This window comes from Prionailurus bengalensis, chromosome C2, assembly GCF_016509475.1.
Source record: "Prionailurus bengalensis isolate Pbe53 chromosome C2, Fcat_Pben_1.1_paternal_pri, whole genome shotgun sequence".
Classification (NCBI taxonomy): domain Eukaryota; kingdom Metazoa; phylum Chordata; class Mammalia; order Carnivora; family Felidae; genus Prionailurus; species Prionailurus bengalensis.
In genome coordinates this window covers 9,121,575-9,146,631 of record NC_057350.1, presented here as the reverse complement: position 1 = coordinate 9,146,631, position 25,057 = coordinate 9,121,575, and the positions used below count along the sequence as shown (strand labels likewise).

General features: G+C 39.2%; 1 protein-coding gene across 1 annotated transcript in view; it reads left to right on the top strand.

Annotated features, from left to right (window-relative positions):
* Nucleotides 1-15,942, top strand: part of MORC3 (MORC family CW-type zinc finger 3) — a 41,883-nt gene extending 25,941 nt beyond the window's left edge. The window contains exons 11-17 of the mRNA XM_043593633.1: nucleotides 1,567-1,689; nucleotides 1,796-1,870; nucleotides 2,886-2,931; nucleotides 3,896-4,062; nucleotides 7,062-7,950; nucleotides 9,164-9,321; nucleotides 12,679-15,942. Coding sequence (XP_043449568.1) covers nucleotides 1,567-1,689; nucleotides 1,796-1,870; nucleotides 2,886-2,931; nucleotides 3,896-4,062; nucleotides 7,062-7,950; nucleotides 9,164-9,321; nucleotides 12,679-12,832 — 1,612 coding nt within the window. The 3' untranslated portion in view covers nucleotides 12,833-15,942. The remainder of the gene's footprint in view (nucleotides 1-1,566; nucleotides 1,690-1,795; nucleotides 1,871-2,885; nucleotides 2,932-3,895; nucleotides 4,063-7,061; nucleotides 7,951-9,163; nucleotides 9,322-12,678) is intronic.
* The last annotated feature ends 9,115 nt before the right edge of the window (nucleotides 15,943-25,057 follow it).

Genomic DNA, 25,057 nt, shown 5'->3' with positions numbered 1-25,057 from the left:
GGAACATTTTAGTAACACTCACCTCCTAGAGTTATAAGACTTAAAAATAGGCCAGACAAGCTGGTAGCACACAGTACCAGCTTTATTTATGACTAATAGCTGTGTACTGACGGGAAGATGACCAAGATGTGTAATGAAGAACAAAAAGATGCAATTCAGTGTATTAATTTCCCGTTTTATTTTTTTTAGTTTTTTAAGCGTAGAAAATTCTGCCAGGGTTTAAAAAAACGAACAATGGTAGGTTCCTAAATTAAGAGACTTGTATTTACTTTATAAACTTCTAGATTATTTGAAGTTTATCTAACTATAAATGCATTTTTAAAAAACTAGATTTAAAAAGTGTTGGTAGAGGGGTACCTGGCTGACTCAGTCAGAAGGGTATGCAACTCTTGGTCTCGGGGTTGTGAGTTCAAGCCCCACGTGGGGTATAGAGATTACTTAAGTAAAGAATACTTAAAATAAAAATAAAAAGTTATTGGCATTAAGGTGAAGTCTTCATTTTTTTTTTTTATTTAAAAAATACTATTTTTTAGATGTTTATTTATTTGAGAGAGAGTACAAGTAGGAGAGGAGCAGAGGAGACAGAGGATCCCAAGCAGGCTCCCTGCTGATAGCACAGAGTCTGAGTTGGGGCTTGAACCCATAAATCATGAGATCACGACCCGAGCCAAAATCAAGAGTCAGATGTTTAACCAGACTGAGCCACCCAGGTGCCCCAGTCTTCATAGATTAAATGAATTGTTAATAAATAATTGTTAAATGTTAAATGAATACCTACATTATTCATAGGATCATTGTAATTTTCAAATGATGAAACTATGAAGCACTTTATAAAGTAAAAGAATATGCACGTAGATATTCAGAGATATGCTATAGTAGAGGCTAAAAATGTAATACAGTTATTAAAAATTGCTTAAGTTACAGTAATAGCTTGTCTGTTTTCTGTACTTGAGTGTTTTGTTGTGCTAATTAATATACTAGATTGGACATTGCAATTGCTAACTTAATATAAATTTCAAAACAAGGTGTTTGCAATATTTTGAGTTATTATCAGAGAACAAATTGAATAGTATGCTCTTAAGTAGGACAGTTAAGTCTCTCTTTTTTTTTAATGTTCGTTTATTTTTAAGAGAGAGAGAGAGCATATATGTATGTGTGTGCGTGTGCACCTTGTGTGCTGGCTAGCGGAGGAGGGGCAAAGAGAGAGGGGGAGACAAAGGATCCAAAGCGATCCAAATCAGGCTGTATGCTGACAGCAGAGACCCTGGTGCAGGGCTCAAACTCACGAGCCATGAAGTCATGACCTGCGCCAAAGTTGAGCGCTCAACTGACTGAGCCATGCAGGTGCCCCAGTCTGTTGAAATTGACCTGTTAGCTTTAATCTTTTGAAGGTAACAAAAATTGTTGGCTTAAAAATTTTAATTTGCTGTATGACAATAATTATGTCATGGACATTTCAGGGACAAATTAAATAATCAAGGCATTTTGCTGTGGAAATGATGAAGAAGACCTAATGAAGTATACTTAGCATCCATATTTTCATGCTAATATTATGTTTTGTTACAGGAAACGTCCTGATCAGACATGGGTTCAATGTGATTCCTGTCTAAAGTGGCGAAAATTACCAGATGGAATAGATCAACTTCCAGAAAAATGGTATTGCTCCAATAACCCTGACCCACAGTTCAGGTACCATATAGTTGGTAGTACCCTTTTTGGAAAGGCAGAAAGTACTGTTCAAGATGTATGAATAGGCGCTGGTGACGTGTTATTCCCATGTGATTTTTCTGACTAGAAATTGTGATGTTCCAGAAGAACCCGAAGATGAAGATGTGGTGCATCCTACTTATGAAAAAACCTACAAAAAGAAGTGAGTGTTGAGCTAACGTACGGTAGGGAAATAATGCGCAGGTTAGCACCAGCGATGGGTCTGCAGCATTAGTTGATGTTTCTCCAAGATCATGCTCGTACAACCCGAAGAAGACTATGACCCCCAAAAAGACTTTGTTGTGGATGCATGATATCAGGTGCTTTTTTGGTTTGTTTTTTTAACAGTATAGTGTGGATATCCACTTTTTTACCTGCTGTTTATTGCTGTCCTGTCTACAAGATAGTTTGCATACAGAATAGTTTGTCTTTTGGGGGCCACACACAGATGAATCATAGAGTACTGCCCATGAGTTTAAGCCTTAATAGGGAAGGTGAGGCATGTACGTATTACTGACGAGAAGTTGACAAGTATCATAAAAGGCATGATCCAGTCCTGTTGGGAAGCCCATAAGGAGAGACGACCTCGCTGGGGATGGGAAGGGAAACCCAGATGAGGAAAATTCAAGGAGGACATCTGTATAATATGCCTTGAAGGACGGGTAGGATGAGAATGTATAGGAAACAGTGATTCGTTTGGCTTTAACTAGAGTAAATAGGTGAATGGACACGATGGAAAATAGAGGTGGGAGGGAGAAGCTGGGTAATGTACGATAGCCCTGGTGAACTTCCGGCTAGTGTACCACATGCAGGGGCTGAGTTCATGCAGAACTTCCAGGTTTTGATATAGAGTGCACTGTTTTTGAGGGTAAATCCAGCAGCAGAATTGGGAGTAAAGAAACCAGTTAGAAGCCAGTTGTGGTGGTCCCACTCAGAGGTCAGAATAATGCTGGTCAGGATGGAGAACTTGAGGCAGACATCAGGGCCTTACTGAGATAAGAGGTGGAAAGTATTTCCTGCCTAAGGCTTACCACTGATGATAATGAAATTGAAGCAAAGTTCAGTGTACCTATTTGAGTGACTCAGTGAAATGGCAAGTATGTCAATGAGAAGCAATTGAAAAATAATAAATAAATTTACGTACATTTTCATCTTTTTTTTTTTTTTCCTTTTTTAAGAGACAAGGACAAATTCCGGATCCGACAACCAGAAATGATCCCTCGGGTAATGAATTAAGCCTTCCATTTTATAGCTGTGTCTTATGTTGGGTAGTGGTTAGTTTAGCAAACATTGAGTTTGAAAGCTTGCTATTAAAGCTGTTACACAACAAATTGAAGTGGTTGTGTTCATTCATTCATTTCACATAACTCCTTTTATTACACCCCTCCTTCCTAACCCAACAACTTGATTCAAACTGTTCAGTTTTGTTATTTCGTGGGGCATCTTCTGAGGAAAGGCAAATGGTTAAGAATCTTACTGTTCCATAGGCAGTCAGGGAAACTTCCCAGGAAGCCCTGGGGAGCCATGTTCTAATACCAACCTGGAGCGCTACAGTGTTTCTTTCTCTTTGTTCACCACTCTTCCTGGCCCTTCCATCTCTTTCTCCGTGCTTGATGGTGGTTAAGGAGCGTTTTCTGAGTGTGTGGGTAGGGCGCTGTGCTTCTTGTGTAAGAGGCTTTGGTCTGCTGCAGAATTGTATGTTTGCTTTTGATTGCATTGAAATATTTTCTTAAGGAAAGGATGAGGGTTTGGAGGTGACAACAGAACTGGGTGAAAAGAATAGTGGGCTTACTTATTCTAAAGGCAGTATCTTTGACTTTATCTTCAGTTTATTTCTCTTAGAAAACTTAATTTCTACTTGTGTCTTGACAAGTCCTATATTCGTACAAGGTCAGCAAATCTTGCTGTAAAAGACCAGATAGTAAGTATTTTAGGCTTTGTAGGCCACATACAGTCTCTGTTACGTATTCTTCGTTTTGTTCACACCTTTAAAAATGCAAAACCATTCTTTGGCTGGATTTGGCTTATTGGCCTGTTTGTTGTTCCCTGGTGTGGCATAAAGAATTTACATGGTTAGGATGGTTCTTAGTGTTTCCTGGGTAAGGGGAGAAGGGAAAATAATATCTCATGTTTTGGGCTTGGCATGTTAAAAAAGCCCTTTTAAGATCACATTTTTTCCTTCCAACAGATTAATGCTGAACTCTTGTTTCGGACACCCACCGTGTCAAGTCAGAGCTTTTCTCCCGTGAAGGAAAGTGTTCCAAGAGGACATCTTTCAGAAGTGGCAAATACATATACAACAAGACTTCTAAACAACCATCGAGGTTCCCCCCAGTCGGAACCCGAGAGCAACAAGTCAGTGGCTAAAATGCGCTTTTCCATTTGGGGAATGAATACTAAACAGAGCCTCCACTTGACGTTGTGTGGCAATAATGCCCTTCTGAGAAGCTGTAGTTCCGTGCATGTAAGAAGTCTTAGGGATAAGTTAATTTGCTTTTTTGTCTAAACAAAACCCCCACCCCACTTAGGCCACCTATTTAAAATAATTTTTAAAATATCAGTTGTATTCGTTGTGGATTTGATTGAATTTTCACCTCTTTCAAATTCTATATAGTATGAAAGTTCCTGCTTTTAGAATTACCAGTATTTAAGAAAAACATGAAGTAGTTAATAGTATATGACACTATAATGTCAGGTGTGACCTGTAAGTTCTTAGCTCGTGGCAAGCTGTGTATGTTGGATGAGTGGATGGAGAGGGAGGGAGAAAGAAATGTATGAGTGATATGTAAATTGAACAGTTAGGTCTCTTGACTGGTCAGGAAAGGCTTTGTAATGAGATACAGTACTTGGTTCCTGAAATTCTAAAAGCAGTTCTCTGTGCAGGTGGCCCATTCAGAGGGAATAGAATGAACACAGGTGAAGAAGAAAACAGGATACCAACAAACTAGGGCATCAGACTGACTGTATTATACTTGGTCTTTTGTTGGAAAACCAACATTGAAAGGAGGTTCTCTGAGATAGCGGGATGGGATTTTCTGAGAGGTTTTATTGCCTTCATTAAATCCTCAGGGATTTTTGACCTCCAAAAAGATTAGAAAGTATTGCTTTTATGCGTATATACATCAGGAGGGCATGTTCTAAAATAGTTTGCTGTTTGTAGCCTACATTTTAGAGGCGTATTTGGGGGCTGGGTTGCTACTTAACTAAGAACTTGTGTGAATTTTTTTTGTAACTAGTCTCCTTAATATTTTTGGCTTTCTTCTTAAAGATGGTTCCAAACAAAGTAAGAAAAAACAAAATCCGTAAAGCTTACAGACAAAAGATAATGGAAGTTATTCTTTAAAGTGATTTATTCCATCCAAGTAGAAGAAGAGAATAGAAATTTTTCATTAATTTTTAAAGCCTGAAGAATTTGCAATTTGAGTTTGAGAAAAACAGAAGCTTTAAGAATAAAGCCAAAGACTGTGGAAAGGTGGTACCGAAACTGAATCTTAAGAAAGATAAATAGCAATTAGCCTGGTAAGAAAAATAGGGCAGCTCCCAGTTAAATGATTAACTCCATGGAAGCCCAGGCATGCTCTAAACTCGGAAGCATCGAGTACTTGTTAGGTAGAAAATGGGTGAGTACAGGAGGCTTATTTGAGAGTTTAAGGAAGAGTCGTTCTCTAGACCTCTTCACAACCTGCCGAGTCTGTTGACGTGACTTCTCTGTCAGAAGGCAAGACATTTCCTTTTTGGGCCAGTTTCACTGCTGACAGTGTGGGGGAACCACTCTTCTGAAACAGGAGGGGTAAGGGAACATTTGAATACTAAATGGTAAGAAATCCCCCTTCCTTCTTCCCCTCTTCAGGCTCCCAAGAGAAAAGCCCCAGACGGTGCTGAGAGTTGGAGCATGCTTGGAATCACAGGGCCAGCCCTCACTGCTTCCATTCAGCCTCACTCTGAAACATAGAGATAGGCAGGGATCACCACATGTACCAACTGAAACAAAGGGAGTAGCAGAAACCTTTGGAATTTACTGGGAGGTGGGTAGGTGTTGAACAGACACATACTTAGAAAAGATAAGCAGGTAGAGGGTAGAAAAAGGAAAAGACAAGATACAGGAGGGCCAATGTCTCAATAAAGGAATTTCAGATTGGGAAATCAGAGAAAACAAAGGGGAGGAAGTAGCATGAGACTTAACTTCCACCAAATACTCAGCAAAAATGTCTGGGGAAAGATCCATCCTGGGGCATCTGAGTGGTTCTGTCGGTTAAGCGTCCGACTTTGGCTCAGGTCATGATCTCACAATTGGTGAGTTCGAGCCCCACGTTGGGCTCTGTCCTGACAGTGTGGCGCCTAGAGCTTGCTTCGAGTTGTGTCTCCCTCTCTCTCTACCTCTCTCCTGCTCATACTGTCTCTCTCTCTCTCTTTCAAAAATGAATAAACGTAAAAGAAAAAAAAAAAGAAAAAGATCTATTCTAAGAAACATCATGAAATTTTAGAACACAAGGGAAAATAATTTTTTTCGGGAGGGGAAAACACACAAGTTACCTGCTAAAAGATCAGGAATTAGAATGGCAGGAACACTGAATGGTACATGATCCTGGAATGATGCTTTATAAAAACCAAGCAGGCCATAAAATTGAGAAGTGAATAAAGATACTTTTCAGGATATAAAGTTTTATATTTTTTATGTCCTGTGTACCCTGTCTCAAGATTTTATTGGAGATTGTGCCCCCTTGCCATGAGAGAGTAAAGCCAAGCAGAAGAAGAACCTTTCTTGAGATGGAGAAATATGAGGGCTGACACATAAGACCCAAACAGCAAACCAGGACAGATATCACTCTAAGGGGGGAAAAAGACAATCAGTTGGAGGTAAATTCAAAGAAAGCCAAGCTGATGAGCAAAATGAGGTGATTTTTACTGCAGGGGAAGTGGAAGGATAGGGTATGCTGGTTTAGTTGGTGTGGCTCCCCTCTGATCACTGAACACTGGTAAAAGTTACAGTGAGCGAACGGGAATGGTGCAGAGCCGAGAGCTCGCTCGGATACAAAGAATAGACCTGGCTGGGTTGCGGAGCTCCGTTTTGGGCTGGATACGTTGAAATGCCCAGAGACATCAAATGAAGGGATGTTTGGCAGTATGTAGAGCTGGTACTTGAAAGCAGCCTCAGTAGTCTTAATTGTTTCCTCCACTGTGTAAGGAGAAAATCCTCTTTACTTCATCAAATCATCGAGGAGTACTGTGTCATTTTTTTAAACGAGCACGGACATTTCTTAGAATTTTAAGATCGTTAGATTGCTTCAAGGTCATCTGTTTTGTTCATTTCTATATTGTATAGTCTTATATTTTCTATATAAAATGTTTTCCAGCCTGAAACGGAGACTTTCTACTCGTTCGTCAATTCTGAACTCCAAGACTCGGAGATTGAGTAATCAAGCATTTGAAAATTCAGCTTATAAAGATGATGACGATGAAGATGTCATCATCTTGGAAGAAAACAGTACTCCCAAACCTGCAGTAGATCATGATATTGAAGTGAAATCAGAACAGAGTCACATGGAGCACAGTGGCCTGCAGGTGGAGCCTGTGGCCGAGAAGGAGCCTTGTGGCCAGACTAGCTCATCGGGCGCCTCGTCATCCCGGTGTGATCAGGGAACTACTGCGGCCACCCAGACTGAAGTCCCGGGTGTAGTTGTTAAAAAGGAGGAAACCCTTGAAGATGACATAGATGCCAGAAATGACACGGCTGCGCTGCCCTCCTGTGTGGAAGCTGAAGGCAAAACGCAGGACACCCAGGAAGCCTTTGATAAATCTGCCGCTGATGCTGGTTGCCAGTTAAATGAACTGAGAAATGAGCTGCTTCTAGTGACCCAAGAAAAAGAAAATTATAAGAGACAGTGTAATGCGTTCACTGACCAAATCAAAGGGTTACAACAGAGGATACTGGAACTGAACGACAAATACGTGAAGAAGGAGACGTGCCATCAGTCTACCGAAACTGATGCTGTGTTTTTACTTGAAAGTATTAATGGCAAATCTGAAAGTCCGGACCACGTGGTGTCTCAGTATCGGCAAGCTTTGGAAGAAATAGAAAGGCTGAAGAAACAGTGTAGTGCTCTGCAACACGTAAAGGCCGAGTGCAGTCAGTGTTCCAACAGTGAGAGCAAAAGCGAAGTGGACGAAATGGTTGTGCAGCTGGATGACGTGTTTAGACAGCTGGACAAGTGCACTGCGGAGAGGGACCAGTATAAAAGTGAGGTGAGTGTGTCAGCCAGCGTGGTAAGAGTCATGGGAGTCCCCGGGCATCTAAAGCATAAAGAGCTGCCAGTGGCTAGATTAGAAGAGGTTACGTAACAACCTGTTTATTGACTCTGCTACCCCACTGCTTCTCAGCTGGGGAGGCGGTCCTGGAGGGCATATGGACACGTGTGTTGAGGAGATGGGCATTACGGGAATTTTAACGTAGTGACAGTATGGTAAATTTACTATAGGGTACTGGAAATTTCTAGATAATGAAGGATTGTCCTGCTCAGAATACCGTTCTCCTTCCCATTGAGGCACTCAGTTACTAAATATAGGGAACTTCACATCCATTATTAACAGGCCTTGCAAAAACCACACAAGGTGGATGATGTCCTCATTTTATAGAGACAGCCTGTATTAGTTACGATCGGGTCTGCCGGCAGGAGACGGAGACGAACATCCAGCTGGCGGTTCCGCAGGCCTCAGAGACAGCAGGCTCCTACGTTGTTGCTTCGCTTCTCCGCATGCAGTTATGGTCGGAGGTGGCCCTCCGGGTCCAGTCCTCGTATATCTACATTCCCAGCAGCAGGACAGAGGAGGGGTGTGGTCCCTGAAAGTCGCTTACGTGCCACCTGTCAGAACTTAGCCACCTGGCTAATGGGCGCCTTGGAACTGTAGTCTTTATTCAGGGGTTCCTTTACTGAAGGAGAAGGAGAAAAATGGTAGGTGTCAGGCGTCAAGTAGTAGCCTCTGTGTGTACTCTCCATTCAAATTTGGATCGCTTCTTCCAAAAACAAGTATTTTACGTATCCTGTTAATGTGGCGTTTGAAAGAAGGGTTTTTCTGCGAAGATTTCGGAAACAGCAGTGTGCTGCTCTCCTGCCCCCTCTTCCTGGAAATAATGCGGACGTAACAGCTCATCTGAACATTCATCTTGATGTATTGGCTTGGAGCCAGATGACAAAATATATAAAAATCAATATAAGCTTTCTGTTGTAGCTTCCAGCTGGTGAGTGTGTGCGAGAAATGAGAGCCACTTTGGTATTGTTTCCAGTGTGACGAAATGTCGAGGTGACACCAAACAGAGGAAGCTTTTTTTTTTCCTGTGGGGTTTTTGCCCTTTTTTGATGGTAATGTTCATCACTCAGGTTTTCTACATGTCTTAGCTTAAATTTGCACTTTGGCATTAGTTCTAAATTTTACACTCAATAAATTTTTTTTTTGTCAGGTTGAATTATTGGAAATGGAAAAATCACAAATGCGTTCACAATGTGAAGAACTGAAAACTGAAATTGAACAATTAAAATCCACAAATCACCAGTTAGGAGCAGATGTTTCAACTTCAAGTAACATTGAGGAGTCTGTAAATTATACTGACGGGGAAAGGTAATAGTACACCAGGCATTCCTCTGGGGCGGCCGGCGTGGTTAGCGTGATATTTATTTGCAAGCACACATCAGACAAATACTGTTCAATCAAAAGAAGTACACATCCTCATCCTTCCCTTCTAGGAAAGAACAGTGGAAGTTCAGCTTAAGAGACACAGGAATTTGGGAGGAATAAATAAAGCGCGGGTGGTTGGTTAGAGTGGTTTGGAATGCTGTTTGGGGAAAAGTGGAAATTGAGTTAGCTATCACGGAAGAGGGTGGATTTGGCCGTGACTAAAAGACAAGGGACTATTTCGTGAAACTTACTTTTTCACCTGGATTTCTTTTACTTTTGTTCTTGGCCCCATTTCTTTATGGTTTGCTGTCCTCATTTTTACTCTGTGACCTCCCAATCTTAACTTTTAGGTAATCACAAAGTTACTAAAAATTGCCATAGTTCAGGTGGTTAGTAGGAAGAAGTCTTCTGTGGAAATAAGAAAATAGTAAATGAACGGTTACCCTATGGGCTTGGGGTTTTGTTTCAGTGTTGAGAGTAGGGGAGGCAGACGTTCAGGTGGGCGAGGGTGATGGTGCTGCTGTTGTGTTGCTGTCTTACCATCTGAAAGTAGCCGTTAAGGGCCCAAACTGGGCAACTCTTCCTGCTAATACAGGATGACTGCAGACTGAAAAGGCACTGTTGAGAAATGATCTCCCGCCATCGTCTCTTGACATCAGTTATATTATTACCTTGTTTTTTAACTTAAGTTTTTGAAGGATTTCAGTAAACCTGTTCATACACATGGAGCAGAGCAGTACAGAAAAGCCTGGAGGGCTAAGGCTCAGAAGCGATGTTTCTGGGAACCCCAGGCATCTGTGGTGCTTGTAGAAATGCAGATCCTTGGACTGCAGTGTACTTTATTTAATTGGAAACTTTTTTTCTTAATGTTTATTTATTTTCCAGAGAGAGAGAGAGAGAGAGAATCCCAATTAGGCTTCGTGCTGTTAGCACAGAGCCTGATGCGGGACTTGAACTCATGAACCATACGATCATGACCTGAACCGAAATCAAAGAGTCGGACGCTTACTGAGCCATCCAGGCGCCCCTAAACTTTTGGAAACTTTTTTAGAAATTTGTAAGCAATCTCTAAGATGGTTCTCTTGCACACTGATCTTTGAGTAACTGATCATCTTTGATCTTTTATTTTGTATTTACTTTTTTTTTTAACTGATCTTTTAAACCTGTGCTTTCCAAAATAGTATAGGTATATACTACTTGAAATTTAGCTAGTCTGAATTGAGATGTGCTTTAAGTATAGAATAAAAAAATTTTGGGGTGCCTGGGTGGCTCAGTCGGTTGAGCGACCGACTTCGGCTCGGGTCATGATCTCACGGTTTGTGAGTTCGAGCTCCGTGTCGGACTCTGTGCTGACAGCTCAGAGTCTGGAGCCTGCTTCTGATTCTGTGTCTCCCTCTCTCTCTGCCCCTCCCCTACTCATGCTCTGTCTCTCTCTGTCTCAGAAATAAATAAACATAAATAAATAAAATTTTGAAGCTTTAGTATGAAAAAGGAAAAGGATGTAAAATACCTCATTAATAACATATTTTGAGGGGTGCCTGGGCGGCTCAGTTGGTTGTGTGTCCAACTTCAGCTCAGGGTGTGATCTCACAGTTCATGAGTTCGAGCCCCATGTTGGGCTTGCTGCTGTCATTGTGGAGCCTGCTTCAGATCTTCTGTCCCTCCTCTCTATCTGCCCCACTCCCCCACCCCCTGCTCACGCTCACTGTCCCCAAAATAAAATAAACATAAAAAAAAATGATGTACTTTGATTATGTGATGAAATAATATTTTAGTTACATTGGGTTACATGTATAACTACAGTTAAGTTTACAGTCGCATTTTACTTTTTACTTTGGCTATTTGAACATTTTAAATTGCGTATGGAGTTCAGAATCTTTCTCTTGGACAGTGCTGTTCTGTACACTAAAAATAAGAATCTGTGGCATGTCCGGTGGACAGGAGGAATCAGCCAGGGACGATCAAAAGACTTAAAGAAAAGGACATGTAAGAGGTCACTGGGTCCTACTAGTCTTTTGCCAACTTTTCATGTAGATAAAAAGTTGTGGTTATGATAAAGAGGATATTCTTGGTAAGGATATAGAATGGTTAATAACTTCTGAAAAGCAAAGCAGAAACGCGTTTGAACCATGGGCCTCCGATCGAAGATGAGTGGGGAAGCTTGGACAAAAAATGGCTGGCGTGGGAATGATGTAAAATTTTGTCTAAGGACCAACAGAACCTTACCCTGTAAGCTCACAAAACATGCTTAAAATCACATTTCTGTGCATTGTCAACCCAAGGATGAGTATCTTGACTCTTCAGAGATTTCCACCTTAGGTCAGTATCTTAAGTAAATGTGGGCTGCCTTCATTTGGGAGGGGGAGGGGGACAGAATAAGAGCAACTGTAACATTCAGGCCCTTGGTTTCACTCAGTCTTTTGAAGCAAAGGCTGCTGAATAATTGTAGGTATTTAAAGTCTAGGATGTTGATATTCAGATATGTGTATTTCATTTGGAAGGAATGATAATGATCATCTAATCCAGAGATTCCCAGTATTTTTAGCAAAACACCATTCCCTATAAATGCATAGTAAAATGGGCAGCCTGTGAACTTTAGCGTATGAAAGGTCCGGGGAGGTCCTGCATCTAAAAAAACTTGTTTAACATTATTTAGCCCAAAGTTTTGTGAGCTTATGACCCCTTGAACCATTTCCTTTTCCTCTTACACAAGGAAGGTATCTCATAGAAATGTTTTAGAGAACAAATCCGTTTTTATTTTCCTCACAAGCTGAAATTCAGAGATGCATTCTTTTTTTTTTAAGTTTATTTATTTATTTTTGAGAGCGAGAGAGAGAGGGCACGAGCTGGGGAAGGGCAGGGAGAATCCCAAGCAGAGAGACCCTTGACGAGGGGCTGGATCTCACCAGCCCTGAGATCATGACCTGAACTGAAATCAAGAGTCAGTTGCTTAACTGACTGAGCCACCCAGGTGCTCCCAAAGAGATGCATTCTTATTCTTAGACCAGCGTTCTCACTAGTATACCCCTACTGTTTTCCAGGTGATAATATTTTATAAGTAACATCTTGCAATTAAATGTATTTCACCAGTCCATGTTTTCTTCAGTTGCAAATTAAAATCGTATTAGTTGGAACCAGAGCCACTAGTTTTATGAAACACTCTACTTACCAAGAGATGAGTACTTACGTATTAAATTATTAAGTTAAGCGACTTCATGTATCACTTAAATTTTAGGCTCTATGTGAATATTAAACTGTGGTAGGACGTTCATCTAATAGATGTAATATTTCTATTTGCAGCCTCAAACTTCGATCTCTTCGAGTTAACGTAGGACAGCTGTTGGCCATGATTGTACCTGATCTCGATCTTCAGCAAGTGAATTATGATGTTGATGTGGTTGATGAAATTTTAGGGCAAGTTGTCGAACAAATGAGTGAAATCAGTAGTACTTAAGGTATATTTTATGTGAGATAATAAAAATATTTGCTTAATCTTTTTGGTTGTACAGCTTCCAAAATGTAAACAATTTTGTTTTATAGATATGATAGGCAACAGACTGAAGAACCATAATCTTTACTGTATTCTATGCATTCAAGTGTGGTCACAAATACTGTGGACACATTATCACACCTTTTGAAATGCCTGTGAATCATTGGTACTGAGCAGCTGAATAGCTAACTCAAGATTCGGTTTTGAAATGTAAATATTTGTAATTAAGTCTGCACATATTTTTTTATTCCCCTAGAGGACTTCAGTGTTTTTCGCCAAGAGCTCTTCAGGTTGCCCCTAGCCTTTGTGCAATCTTTTCTGGTTCCCAAAGTATTTTTCTCTGAAGCGAGGGCTGTGCCATACTACAGATGGAAATGTTACCTTTGGTTTTCTTACAGAGAAGTTTAAACAGGATTTTTTAAAAATGGAATTATACTCCTGATAAGAGAAGTTGTAAGTGAATTGACCTGTAATGTTTCTTTTCTATAAATTCTTATCTCCTGAAATATTTTATTCATGGAAATAAGGTAAGCAGAAACTCTCCATCCATTTTGCCAGGATTTTCCTTGTGTCAGGACTGCCAATCATGGTTAAATGCAGTGTTTTTATAGAACAAAGAAATGATCTTTAGTATAAAAAAGTATCAAAAATATTAAATGTCCCACCACATTTACTTTGAAGCCCATTTTTGGCTGCCTAGTCAGCATGGAGTGGGCACAATAATTGTTGAATATTTCTTTTTGTGAAATTTCCTGTACAGCCTTATGTAGGATTACTACAGGTTAATGAGAGTTGAGGAAGACAATCTTTCTCAAACAGAACAGCATACCTTTCATTATATTACAGACCTAGGTGTTTTGTATGTCTTGGAGGTAAGCAGAAAACTGCCCTAGGATTATAGTATTACATGCCATAAAAATTAATGCTTTATTGGTCCCATGTTTGTGCAATTTTAAAGAGATGGCTTTCTATTAAGTATAACTATGTATATATTAATTAAGAATCGTATTTTCCACAACGGAAATGTGCATTATTTTTTTTCAAAGTTTTATCATTGCTATTTATTTTTACTTTTGTTTCTGAACATTCAATACATGTTTCTTTTGTATGTATGCTTAATTACATGTCTTTCATATACAATATTAAATTTTTACTGTACATTAACTTCTAAAAAAAAGCAAATAAATGAAAGTTGTTTTTATTTGCTTGATAAAGTAACTGAAAGTGTATTTTTGGTATGAAGCTGGTTTTCTGTCCTAATTGTATCTGCCCAAATTTTAAAATATCTTGTAATAAAGTAAATATATATATATATATATATATATATATATATATATATATGATAGCTAACTCTTCAGATACTACTTTCAAAGAATTCTATATTCAAATTATATTTTGGAAACTAAAACTCATTGAAGACCCTCAAGTTGAGCTCATTTTACTATATTAATTACAAGTTCTGTTTAGGAGACTAAGACTGTTTCCATTAAGACTCTAAAGACTGAGCTCATCTTGAGAGAATGCGTGAGTGCGTGCGTGTGTATGTGTATTTTACACTCGAGAAGAGACTTTTTCCTCTGTAAATCATTTAGGCTAAAGAAATCTTGCTTAAGTGATAGCAATGTAGAGCATGTCTAAGTTTGTGAATATTTATGTAGCAATTCTTTCTGGAATTTGCTATTTTCCCCTTCTTTGGGTCAGCTATATTCTTGCAAAAATACATATTTTATATGGCTGTTATCTTGCTTAATGGGAAAGTTAGGCATAGGATTAGTAAATTTGCTTGCTAAATTGGTTCTTTGGAAGTACTTACATATATTTCACCTTTTAAGCAAATATTGCCAGGATGCAATTCTTTGAAAATGTAGCTAACAAAATTTAACAAAACAACCACATGGGTTTTCATGTATATATCATATTTAGGTAGAGGTATCTGTCTTCTGTTGTTAAGTTAAATTTGTAAAAGGCTAATGTGGGAGGACGGTGGTGTTTAAACTAGTTACTACTGTAAAACAAAAACAGTATGAGGAAGTAAACCAGCACAGTCCACAATCCCTATAAACAGGACCCGCTTTAATTAGCTAAGTGTTCACACAGCAGGACTGGTGTGTGGCATATCAATGTGTTTTTATTTGGGCCTCAAATTCCTAATGTGGGCCGTACTGCTGGTGACTCTGCCCATGGTCTCAAGACACTTAATTCTTGTAATCAGCAGCTTGTTAGGTCATTATTTGTCATTGAAGAATAATTAAATACATCTGGTGGTTCTCACCCCTTCCCCCCCCCCCCCCCCCCCCCCCCGTGCATATTAGAATCACCTGGGGAGTTTTTAGAAATCCCAATGCAAGGATGCACCCCATACTAATTCAGAGTCTGGGTTTGGGCCCAGATATCAGGTTTGTTTTTTGTGTTTTTTGTTTTTTTAAGGCCTCTCTGTGTGCCGTCAGAACTGAGAACCATTGATCTATACCTTCCTGTAGTGAGTGTTTACAGGTGTTGAACTCAGTTCGTTCCTGAAACAAACTCAGGATTGGCAGGGCTACCTTCTCACTGGGGCGAGCCAGGAGGGAGAAAAAGAAGCAGAGATGGCGCCCAAGCTAGAAATGTAAATGGAACAGAATGGGATCAAGCGGAAAGGCTTTTACCCACTGCTTCCCCAAAGTCAACCACGGTTGCTTCTTGTAGGTCCTTCCAGAAAATATTAGCTGCATACATATACACATCATATATATGCATTCAGTTTATATTAAATTTTTATATCTTTATATTTGATTATATATTTGTATCTCAAGTTTACACAAAGATGGGACACCAGATAATTGGTATCTTAACATTTCCATGTTACTTTTTTGAACAGGTTTGGTAACATTCTGTGATCTGCATATGCTCCTAATGCTCACTTATTTCTCATGTTTTGACATGACAGAATATACTGTGGAAGTTAATACACACCACACACACTTTTAGAAATATACCCAGAGTGTAAATTCTTCGCAGTGAATATTGGTAGGTCAAAGAGTGTATGCTATGTAACTTTTAATAAATGTTACCATCCAAAAAGGAATTTAAACTCCTATGAAAAATAAATGTATAAGTGTGTTTTTTTCCCCCTCTTTCCTCATCAAACTTAAATCTGGTCTGTGAAAAAATGACAGCTTGCATTGTCTCAGGTTGAACATGCTCTCGTATGTTTTATTGACCATTGTAATTTCTTTTCCTGTGTACTACGGCATATTGTTTGACCATTCTTTTCTGTTGGGCTCTTTGTTTTACTGCTTTTAAAACTTTTTTTTTTCAGTGTGTGTTTATTTTTGAGAGAGAGACCGCACACATGCATGGAGGTGGGGGGCAGAGAGAGAGGGTTAAAGAAGTGGTTTTTACAAAAGCTAAAAGCCTGGTTAATGTGGCCACAGACACCACCCAGACAGCTAGCTTTTGGAAAATCCACAGTAGGCTAAATCTTATTTTGTACAGGGTCTCCTAAACCCTCACTGGGGGGAGTGACAGACACACTGGATGGCCACAGCTCAAAAAAGAGTGCCATTAATACCCACTTGGTGTAAAGAAAGACATCTATATGTATGATGTTTAGAATTAAATTTCGTGATCACCAAGTTAATTTCCATATTCTGGCCTGTAGGGAGAAAGTCAAGACCAAAGGAGACAGAGTATCGGTAAATCAAGCCATTCAGTTAAGGTGAAGATATTAAATGAGCCCAGTCACAGAGGATGAATGAGCGGTTCTGAAACTGGAATGTGGATCAAAAATACTAACTCGTTAAGGTTTTTTTGTTTTTTTGGTTTTTTTCTGCAGAAAAATACACATAAAATTTGTCATTTAACGATTTGTTAAATGTATGAGTTGCATTAAGTACATTCACTGTACTCCCACCCCCGGTAACACCTATTTTCTACCTCTGAATTTGCTTATTCTAGGTATCTCATATCAGTGGAATCAAAAATTTGTCTTTTTGTGTCTGGCTTATTTCACTTTGCATAACCTTTTAAAGGTTCGTCCTTGTTGTTGCATATATCAATTTCATTCCTATTTATGGCTGAATAGTCCATTGTATGTGCATACCACATTTTGATACCCATTTATCTGTCTATGGACACTTGTGGAGGTTTCTTTCACCTTTTTACTATGAAGAATAATGCTGCTCTGGACATTGTTTCCTAAGTATCTACTTGAGTCCTTGCTTTCAGTTCTTTGGGATAACATACCTAAGAGTGGAATTGACGAATTATGTGGTAATTATGCAGGTGTTTGAGGAATTGCCAAACTATTTTCACAAAGACACACCGTTTCACATAATAGCCAGCAGTGCAGAAGTGTTCCAATTTTTTCACATCCTCTACAACACTGTAGTTTTCTGAGTTTTTTGTTTTTTTAATTAGCCATCTAATGAGGGTGAGGGGTTATTGTGGTTTTGATTTGCATTTCTCTAATGGCTAGTGATATTAAGCTTCTTTTCGTGTGTTTACTGGCCAATTTGTATATTTTTGGAGAAATACCTGTTCACGTCTTTTGCCCATTTTTACTTTGGGTTGTTTATATTTTGATATTGATTTGCAGGATATGATTTTTTAAAAAATTCTGGATATTACTCCTTATCAGATATATGATTTGCCAGTATTTTCTCCCATTCTATGTGTTGTCTTTCCACTCTTGAGTTTTTAATTTTGGTGAAGTTGAATTTATTTTCTTGCCTGTGCTTTTGGCATCATACCCAAGAAACCCTTGACTAATCCAATGTCATGAAGATTTTCTTCTGAGAGTTTTATAGTTTTAGTTCTTACATTGACGTCTCTAATCCATTTTGAATTAGTTTTTGCATATGGTGTAAGATTCCAACTTCATTCTTGTGCATGTGGGCATCCAGTTTTTCCAGTAACATTTTTTGAAGAAGACTATCTTTTCCCCATTGAATAGTCTTCTCATCTTTGTCAAAAATCGATTGACCACATAAGTGAGGGTTTATTTCTGGGCTCTGTATTCCATTGGTTTGTATGTCCTTATGCCAGAACCACAGTATTTTAATTACTGTAACTTTCCAGTAAGGTCTGAAGTCAGGAGGTGTGAGTTCTCCAACTTTGTCCTTACTCAAGTTTGTTTTAGCAATTCAGGGTCTCTTGAGATACCACATGAATTTTAGGACAGAGTTTTCTATTTCTGCAAAAAATGCCATTGGAATTCTGATAGGAATTGCATTAAATCTGTGGGTTATTTGGGGTGGCATTGACATCTTAACAATATCAAATCTTCCAATCCATGAACATGGGATGTCTTGCCATTTATTTGTCTTCTTTAATTTCAGCAGTATATTTTTTTTGTACAAGTCTTTCATTTCCTTAAGTTTATTGCTAAGCATTTTTTTTCTTTCTGACGCTATTATAAATGGAATTGTTTTCTCAGTTTCCTCTCCAAAAGTTCATTGTTAGCGTTTAGAAATGCAACTGATTTTTATGTGTTTTTTTTGTAACCTGCAACTTTGCTGAATTCATTTGTTAGCCTGAACAGGTTTGGGGGACAGGGGAACTCTTTAGGATATTCTACATATAAAATCATGTCATCTGCACAAAGATAACTTGATTTCTTTCTAATTTAGATGTCTTTTATTTCTTCTTCTTGCTCAATTGATCTGGCTGGAACTGCCAATACTGTGTTGAACAGAAGTGGTAAAATTAGACATCCTTGTCTTATTCCTGACCTTTGGGGGAAAGCTTTCACCACTAAGAATGGCATTCTTTAGCTATGGCTTTTCATATATTATGGCTATCATTGAGAAAGTTTTCTTCTATTCCTAGCTTATTGTTGTTTTTTATTTTTAATCATGAAAGTGTGTTGAGTTTTGTCAAATGCTTTTTCTGCAGCAACCGAGATGATCGTGTGATTTTGTCCCCTTTCATCCTATTAATGTGGATTAAGTTGATTTTTGCACGTTGACCCATTCTAGCATTCCAGGAATACCGTTTGTTCATGGTGTATAATCCTTTCAGTATGTTGCTGAATTAGTTGTTGGTAGTATTTTGTTGAGGTGTTCTTGTTTTTGCATCAAAATTCATCTTGGCCTGTATTTTTCTTGTACGGTTTGTCTGGCTTTGGTATCAGGGTAATGAATGAGTTAGGAAGTGTTTCCTCCTCTTTACTTTTTTGGAAGAGTTTGAGAAGGATTGGTGTTAATTTTTCAGTAAATCTTCGGTAGAATTCATTAGTGAATCTATCTATCCAGGGCTTTTCTTTGTTGGGAGGTTTTTGATTATTGAGTCAATTTTCTTAGTAGTTTTAAGTATTCATGTTTTCTATTTCTTCATGATTAAATTTTAATACGTTGTATGTTTCTAGGAATTTGACCATTAATACAGGTTATCTATCCAGTTTGCTGGCATGCAGTTGTCCATCGTATTCTCTTTTTATTCCATAAAATAATCCTTTTTATTTTCAGTAGTAATGCCCCTTTCTTTTCTGAGTTTAGTAATTTCAGTATTCTTTATTTTCTTGGTCAGTCTAGCTAAAAGTTTGTCAGTTTTGTTGATCTTTTTAAAGGACCAACTTTTGGTTTTTACTTTCTCTTTATTGTTTTCCTGTTTTTTTATTGTCCTTCCCAAAGTTTTTTTTTTTTTTTTAATGTTGATTTATTTTTGAGAGAAAGAGCGCGAGTTGGGGAGGAGCGGAGAGAGAGGGAGACACAGAAACCGAAGCAGGCTCTAGGCTCTGGGCTGTCAGCACAGAGCCTGACGCAGGGCTCAAACTCACGAACTGTGAGATCATGACCTGTGCCGAAGTCAGACACTTAACCCACTGAGCTACCTAAGTGCCCCACCCCTCCCAAATTTAAAGCAAATTCTAAACATATAATATCATCTGTAAATAATTTAGTATTATCTCTAATTTTATCTCTATCTCTAATTTTATCTCTAATCATCTCTAAAATTATCTCATTTTAATGAAAATGTTTCATTTAGATCTTATTATTTTTGTAAAGAATATTCTAATTTCTTTAATGTTTACTTTTGAGAGAGAAAGACAGTGTGAGCAGGGGAGGAGCAGAGAGAGAGGGAGGCACAGAATCTGAAGCAGGCTCCAGGCTCTGAGCTGTCAGCACAGAGCCAGCTGTATGCAAGGCTTGAACCCATTAACGGTGAGATCATGACCTGAGCCGAAGTTGGATGCTTAACCGACAGAGTCACCCCGGCACCCCTCATTTTAGATTAAAAATTTTTTTTTTATTTTTTAAAATATTTATTTAAAAATAATTTTTTTTTTAGAAGTTTTTTGAGAGGCGAGCAGGAGAAGGGCAGAGAGAGAGGGAGTCACAGAATCCCAAGCAGGCCCCAGGCTCTGAGCTGTCAGCACAGATCCCAACCTGGGGCTCGAACTTAGGAACTGCAAGATCATGACCTGAGCTTAAGTCGGACACTTAACCAACTGAACCCAGGTGCCCCTCATTTTAGATTTTAAATATGAGGATTTTAAACCACAAAGTATTGTTACACCTTAAAATTTAAAAATTCTTTAATATCAAATCTAGTCCAGTGTTCAAATGTCTTTAATCGTTTTCTAATTACTTTTCCAGGTGGTTGTTCAAATTGGAATCTGAACAAAATCTACAAGTTGCATTTGGTTCAAATGTCTCTGAGGTTTCTTTAAATCCGCAGGTTCTTCCTCTGTTTTCTTACTTTTTAGTTGTTGAAAAAAAACAGAACAGTTTTCTTTGAGAATTTCCCTCATTTTTGGTATCATTTAATTCTTAGAAAAATCTTTCTCTTGTATTCCTATAAGCTGGTAGTTAGATCTGTAAAGTTAATTAGATTCAAGTTCTTTGGTTTTGTTTCGCTTTGTTTGGAAGAATCCTTAGGTGGTACTACTTTCTTTGTGCTGCATCACATCAGGAGGTACATTCTTCTGTCCGTCCCTTTTTAATATATTAAGGTTAATTAGTTGAGTTTAGGTGTTGTCCTCTTAAACCATCCTTTATAAAGTTTCCTATCAATCTTCACCTAATAATTTTACCATTCTGTAATAATCACACCTAGATCCATTATTTTATTAGGAGTTGTGAAAAGGTGATACTCAGAATTTATCATTACTTCTGAATTGTGGGACATCTAAAAAGAAACCCACTTAGTTCATCCTGAGGCATATAGCTCATATAGAACAGGCAGGATAGATGTTTGGCTTATGCCTTGTTTCCCAAAGGTAACCAATGAGGCTTTTTGTTGTTGTTGATATTATAAGCTTGTAAACTTTAGCGTTCAATGTGTTTCTATCCACTGTGACAGTTTTCCAATGTTAAATTGTCTGACTTCGGCTAGAGGTCTTCATATTGGCCCCCGTATCCTTATTACACAATCCTAGGTGTGTTTGATGATTTTCTTGTTTTCTGGTATAATAAAGTATTTCAGGCTCATCCAATACATTTTCTGTTCTAGACCTGGAAACAGCCATTCCTTCAGGGAACTGTGGTTCTTTTCATAGGGAATGCTATTTAGAGACCATAATCGAGGCACAGACCTACTCATTGCTTCTTGTTTGGATATTTCTTCTAGGTCTTTTTAGTGGACTGAGCTAGGAAATCCTTTCTCTTTCTTTCTTCTTTTTTTTTAAAGACAAAATATATATTGAATATATACCAATACTGCCAATTTAAAGAATCTGTCTTCTTAGATTTTATATATCTAGATTTCTAGTCTTTTCTCTCTTGCTGGAAATCTCAGTTCCTAACCACATAACATAATTAAGTTTAGGCTTTCTTTGGGATAGTATCACATTTCTGTGTTTGCCAATCAGTTGAAGTAATTCCTTCTTGTGCTTATCATAATGCTTCTTCATCCATGATGCTGCAGTATTTCCTTTTGGTCTCTGAATAGAATTCTATTGTGTGAATATCACACACTTTGTTTACCTTTTTTTTCAATGGATGGATATTTGGTATCTTTCCAGTTTGGGCCATTATGAACAAAGCTGCTATAAACATTCTCCTGCAAGTCTGCTTTCATTTTTTCTTACATATACACCAAGAGTGGAATTGCTGGGCCACAGGGTAGACCTGTCTTTGACTTTTTTTTTAATTAATTACTTTTTTAAAATATTTATTTTTGAGAGACAGAGCGCTAGTAGGAGAGAGAGAGAGAGAGAGAGAGAGAGAGAGAGAGAATGAGAATCTGAAGCAGGCTCCAGGCTGAGCTGTCAACACAGAGCCCGACACAGGGCACAAATCCATGAACTGTGAGATCACGACCTGAGCCAAAGTTGGCCGCTTAACTAACTGAGTCCCCCAGTCACCCCTTTATTTTTTTTAACATTTATTCATTTTTGAGAGACAGAGCATGAGTGGGGGAAGGGCAGAGAGAGAGAGAGAGGGCAGAGAGAATCTGAAGCAGGCTCCAGGCTCTGAGCTGTCAGCACAGAGCCGGACGTGGGGCTCTAACCCACTAGTGGTGAGATCATGACCTGAGCCAAAGTTGGACACTTAACCAGCTGAGCCACCCAGGCACCCAAGACATATCTTTGAGTTAAATTACTGCACAGTGTCCTAAAGTATTTGTATCTTGGTTCAGGCTAATATAACAAAGATACCATGGACTGGGTGGCTTAAATAACAGACATTTATTTCTCACAGTTCTGGAGGTGAGGAATTCTAAAATCAAGGCACCAGCAGATCTGGTGTATTGTGAGGGCACTCTTCCCAGTCTGCAGATGGCTGTGTCCTCTGTGATGGAGACCTGGGATAGGGTGGGGGTGGGGAGGGGAGAGAGTAGGAGTGGGCATGCCTGAGCTCTCACCAATCCCATGATGGGGGCTCCACCCCCATGACCTCATCTAAACCTTCTTACCTCCTTAAACCCCCAAATGTAGACACCACATTGGGGATTAAGGCTGCAACATACGAATTTTGGCAGGGGGTGGGGGTACACATTCATTCTACAGCCCTTTGTATCATTTTACACTTCCACTAGCAGTGTGCTAGAGGTTCTGTGCATTCAATTTCTCTCCCCTTTTCTAGTTTTCCTCTTTTTATTCTGATAAAATATACTTAATATCTTTTCCTAACCCTGCATTGAACTTCCAATTTCTGATGTTACATTTTAGTGCACTTCTATTTCTTTTTTTTTTTTTTTCAACGTTTATTTATTTTTGGGACAGAGAGAGACAGAGCATGAACGGGGGAGGGGCAGAGAGAGAGGGAGACACAGAATCAGAAACAGGCTCCAGGCTCTGAGCCATCAGCCCAGAGCCTGACGCGGGGCTCGAACTCCCGGACCGCGAGATCGTGACCCGGCTGAAGTCGGACGCTTAACCGACTGCGCCACCCAGGCGCCCCATAGTGCACTTCTATTTCCTATCATTTAATAATGTTTTATTAGAACATCCTCTGACTTTAGATTTTTATTCCAGAGTATTCGTATTTAGAAAAGGGAATGATAGTAAAGTACATTCAGAGAAGTCTTTGTTTGTTTTTGTTTTTTAATTTTTTTTTTTTAACGTTTATTTATTTTTGGGACAGAGAGAGACAGAGCATGAACGGGGGAGGGGCAGAGAGAGAGGGAGACACAGAATCGGAAACAGGCTCCAGGCTCTGAGCCATCAGCCCAGAGCCCGACGCGGGGCTCGAACTCACGGACCGCAAGATCGTGACCTGGCTGAAGTCGGACGCTTAACTGACTGTGCCACCCAGGCGCCCCGAGAAGTCTTTGTTTTTGAGGGCAGATTAAGATTTACTCCCTTTAGGGTTGCCTGGGTGGCTCCGTCAGTTAGGCGTTTGACTCTTGATTTTGGCTCAGAGCATGATCTAACAGTTTTTGGGATCGAGCCCTGAGTCTGGCTGTGCACCGACAGTGTGGAGCCTGCTTGGGATTCTCTCTCCGCCCCCTTCCTCCCCCTCCTGCTCTTGCAAAATAAATAAGCAAACTTAAAAAAAAAAAGATTTACTCCCTTTATATAAATTTTCGCTATATAAAGTTCTTGGGAGACCAAATAACTGTGGTCCCCTTCCTTTAAGAGTGATGCAGTGTGCTAAAATCAACGCTTAGGGCCCAAAGTGAAGTTCAGTAGTTGTTGAAGCATCTAGTTGGAATCACCTGCAGTCCAACTTGGTACAAAACACTGAGGCCTCCATCAAACACTTTCCTTGCTTCCTCCCTCCCTCCCTCTCTCCTTTCTCCCCTCCTTCTTTCCTTTCTTTTTTGAAAACATTTGACACATCTCAGATCCCCACTCTGGCAGGCAACAATGTCAAGCCCCAAAAATTTCCACCAAGAAAACCAACTCTTTGATGTATATTTAGTACCTAAACCTCTGTGTGTGTGTGTGTGTGTGTGTGTGTGTACACACTCTGTAGTCTAGAAGCCTGGCATGTTAGGAGATAATCGGGATTCCTTTGTGAATCAAAAACATTTGTCAGAAATGTGAAGAAACCTGATGGTTATGAGAGACACTGAACCACTGATGTCCAAACCAGACTGATTACCAGACTCACCTGGGATCTTGAGAAAATGCAGCACCCCCAACTCCCCAGGGTGCCCCTCTGCTGGATACTCTGAATCAGTGGGCTTAGGTAGGGCCAGGAATCTGTACTTTTAAAACAGCCAGAAAAGCTAAAGTACATATTAGCCATTCCCAGTCCAAGTTCTCTGAATCCCAGCAATGATTTAGGAGATAGGATCTAAAACTACATATCTGGGTTACATTATCCTAGCTTCTCGTAGAAGTCAGGCTTAAGGAGCCTCCAGTCATTCCTGTCAACATGAGACATCGTGACAATTTCTATACCTTTCATAAAATTGGCTAAAAGCATCAACCAGCATTTATATAAGAATCCACATTATTCTTTTTCCTGAAAACAGAAGAGTTGGCTCCTCAGATGAACCTGTGTGTTCCTTTTATCAAGTAAGAGCTATGCATCCCAAGGTATTTGTTTCCTGGCCTTCTCAGAAACTCACAGATAAATTGTCCCATTTGGAAAATCATCCCATTTCAAAAGGCCTGCTGCATCTATTTCTGCCTTCTGATTTACAACCTTATTTGAAAATGTTAAATTATGTTTTTAACAAGTGTTTATAACCACATCTGCTTATTGCAGTGTAATGTAAGCAATCCAGGCAGGCATGGGACGATCCGATAGCTTTGAATTCTCCAAAACGTTCTAAAAGCCAACATATATGAAAAACAAAATTCTCAATTTTTGT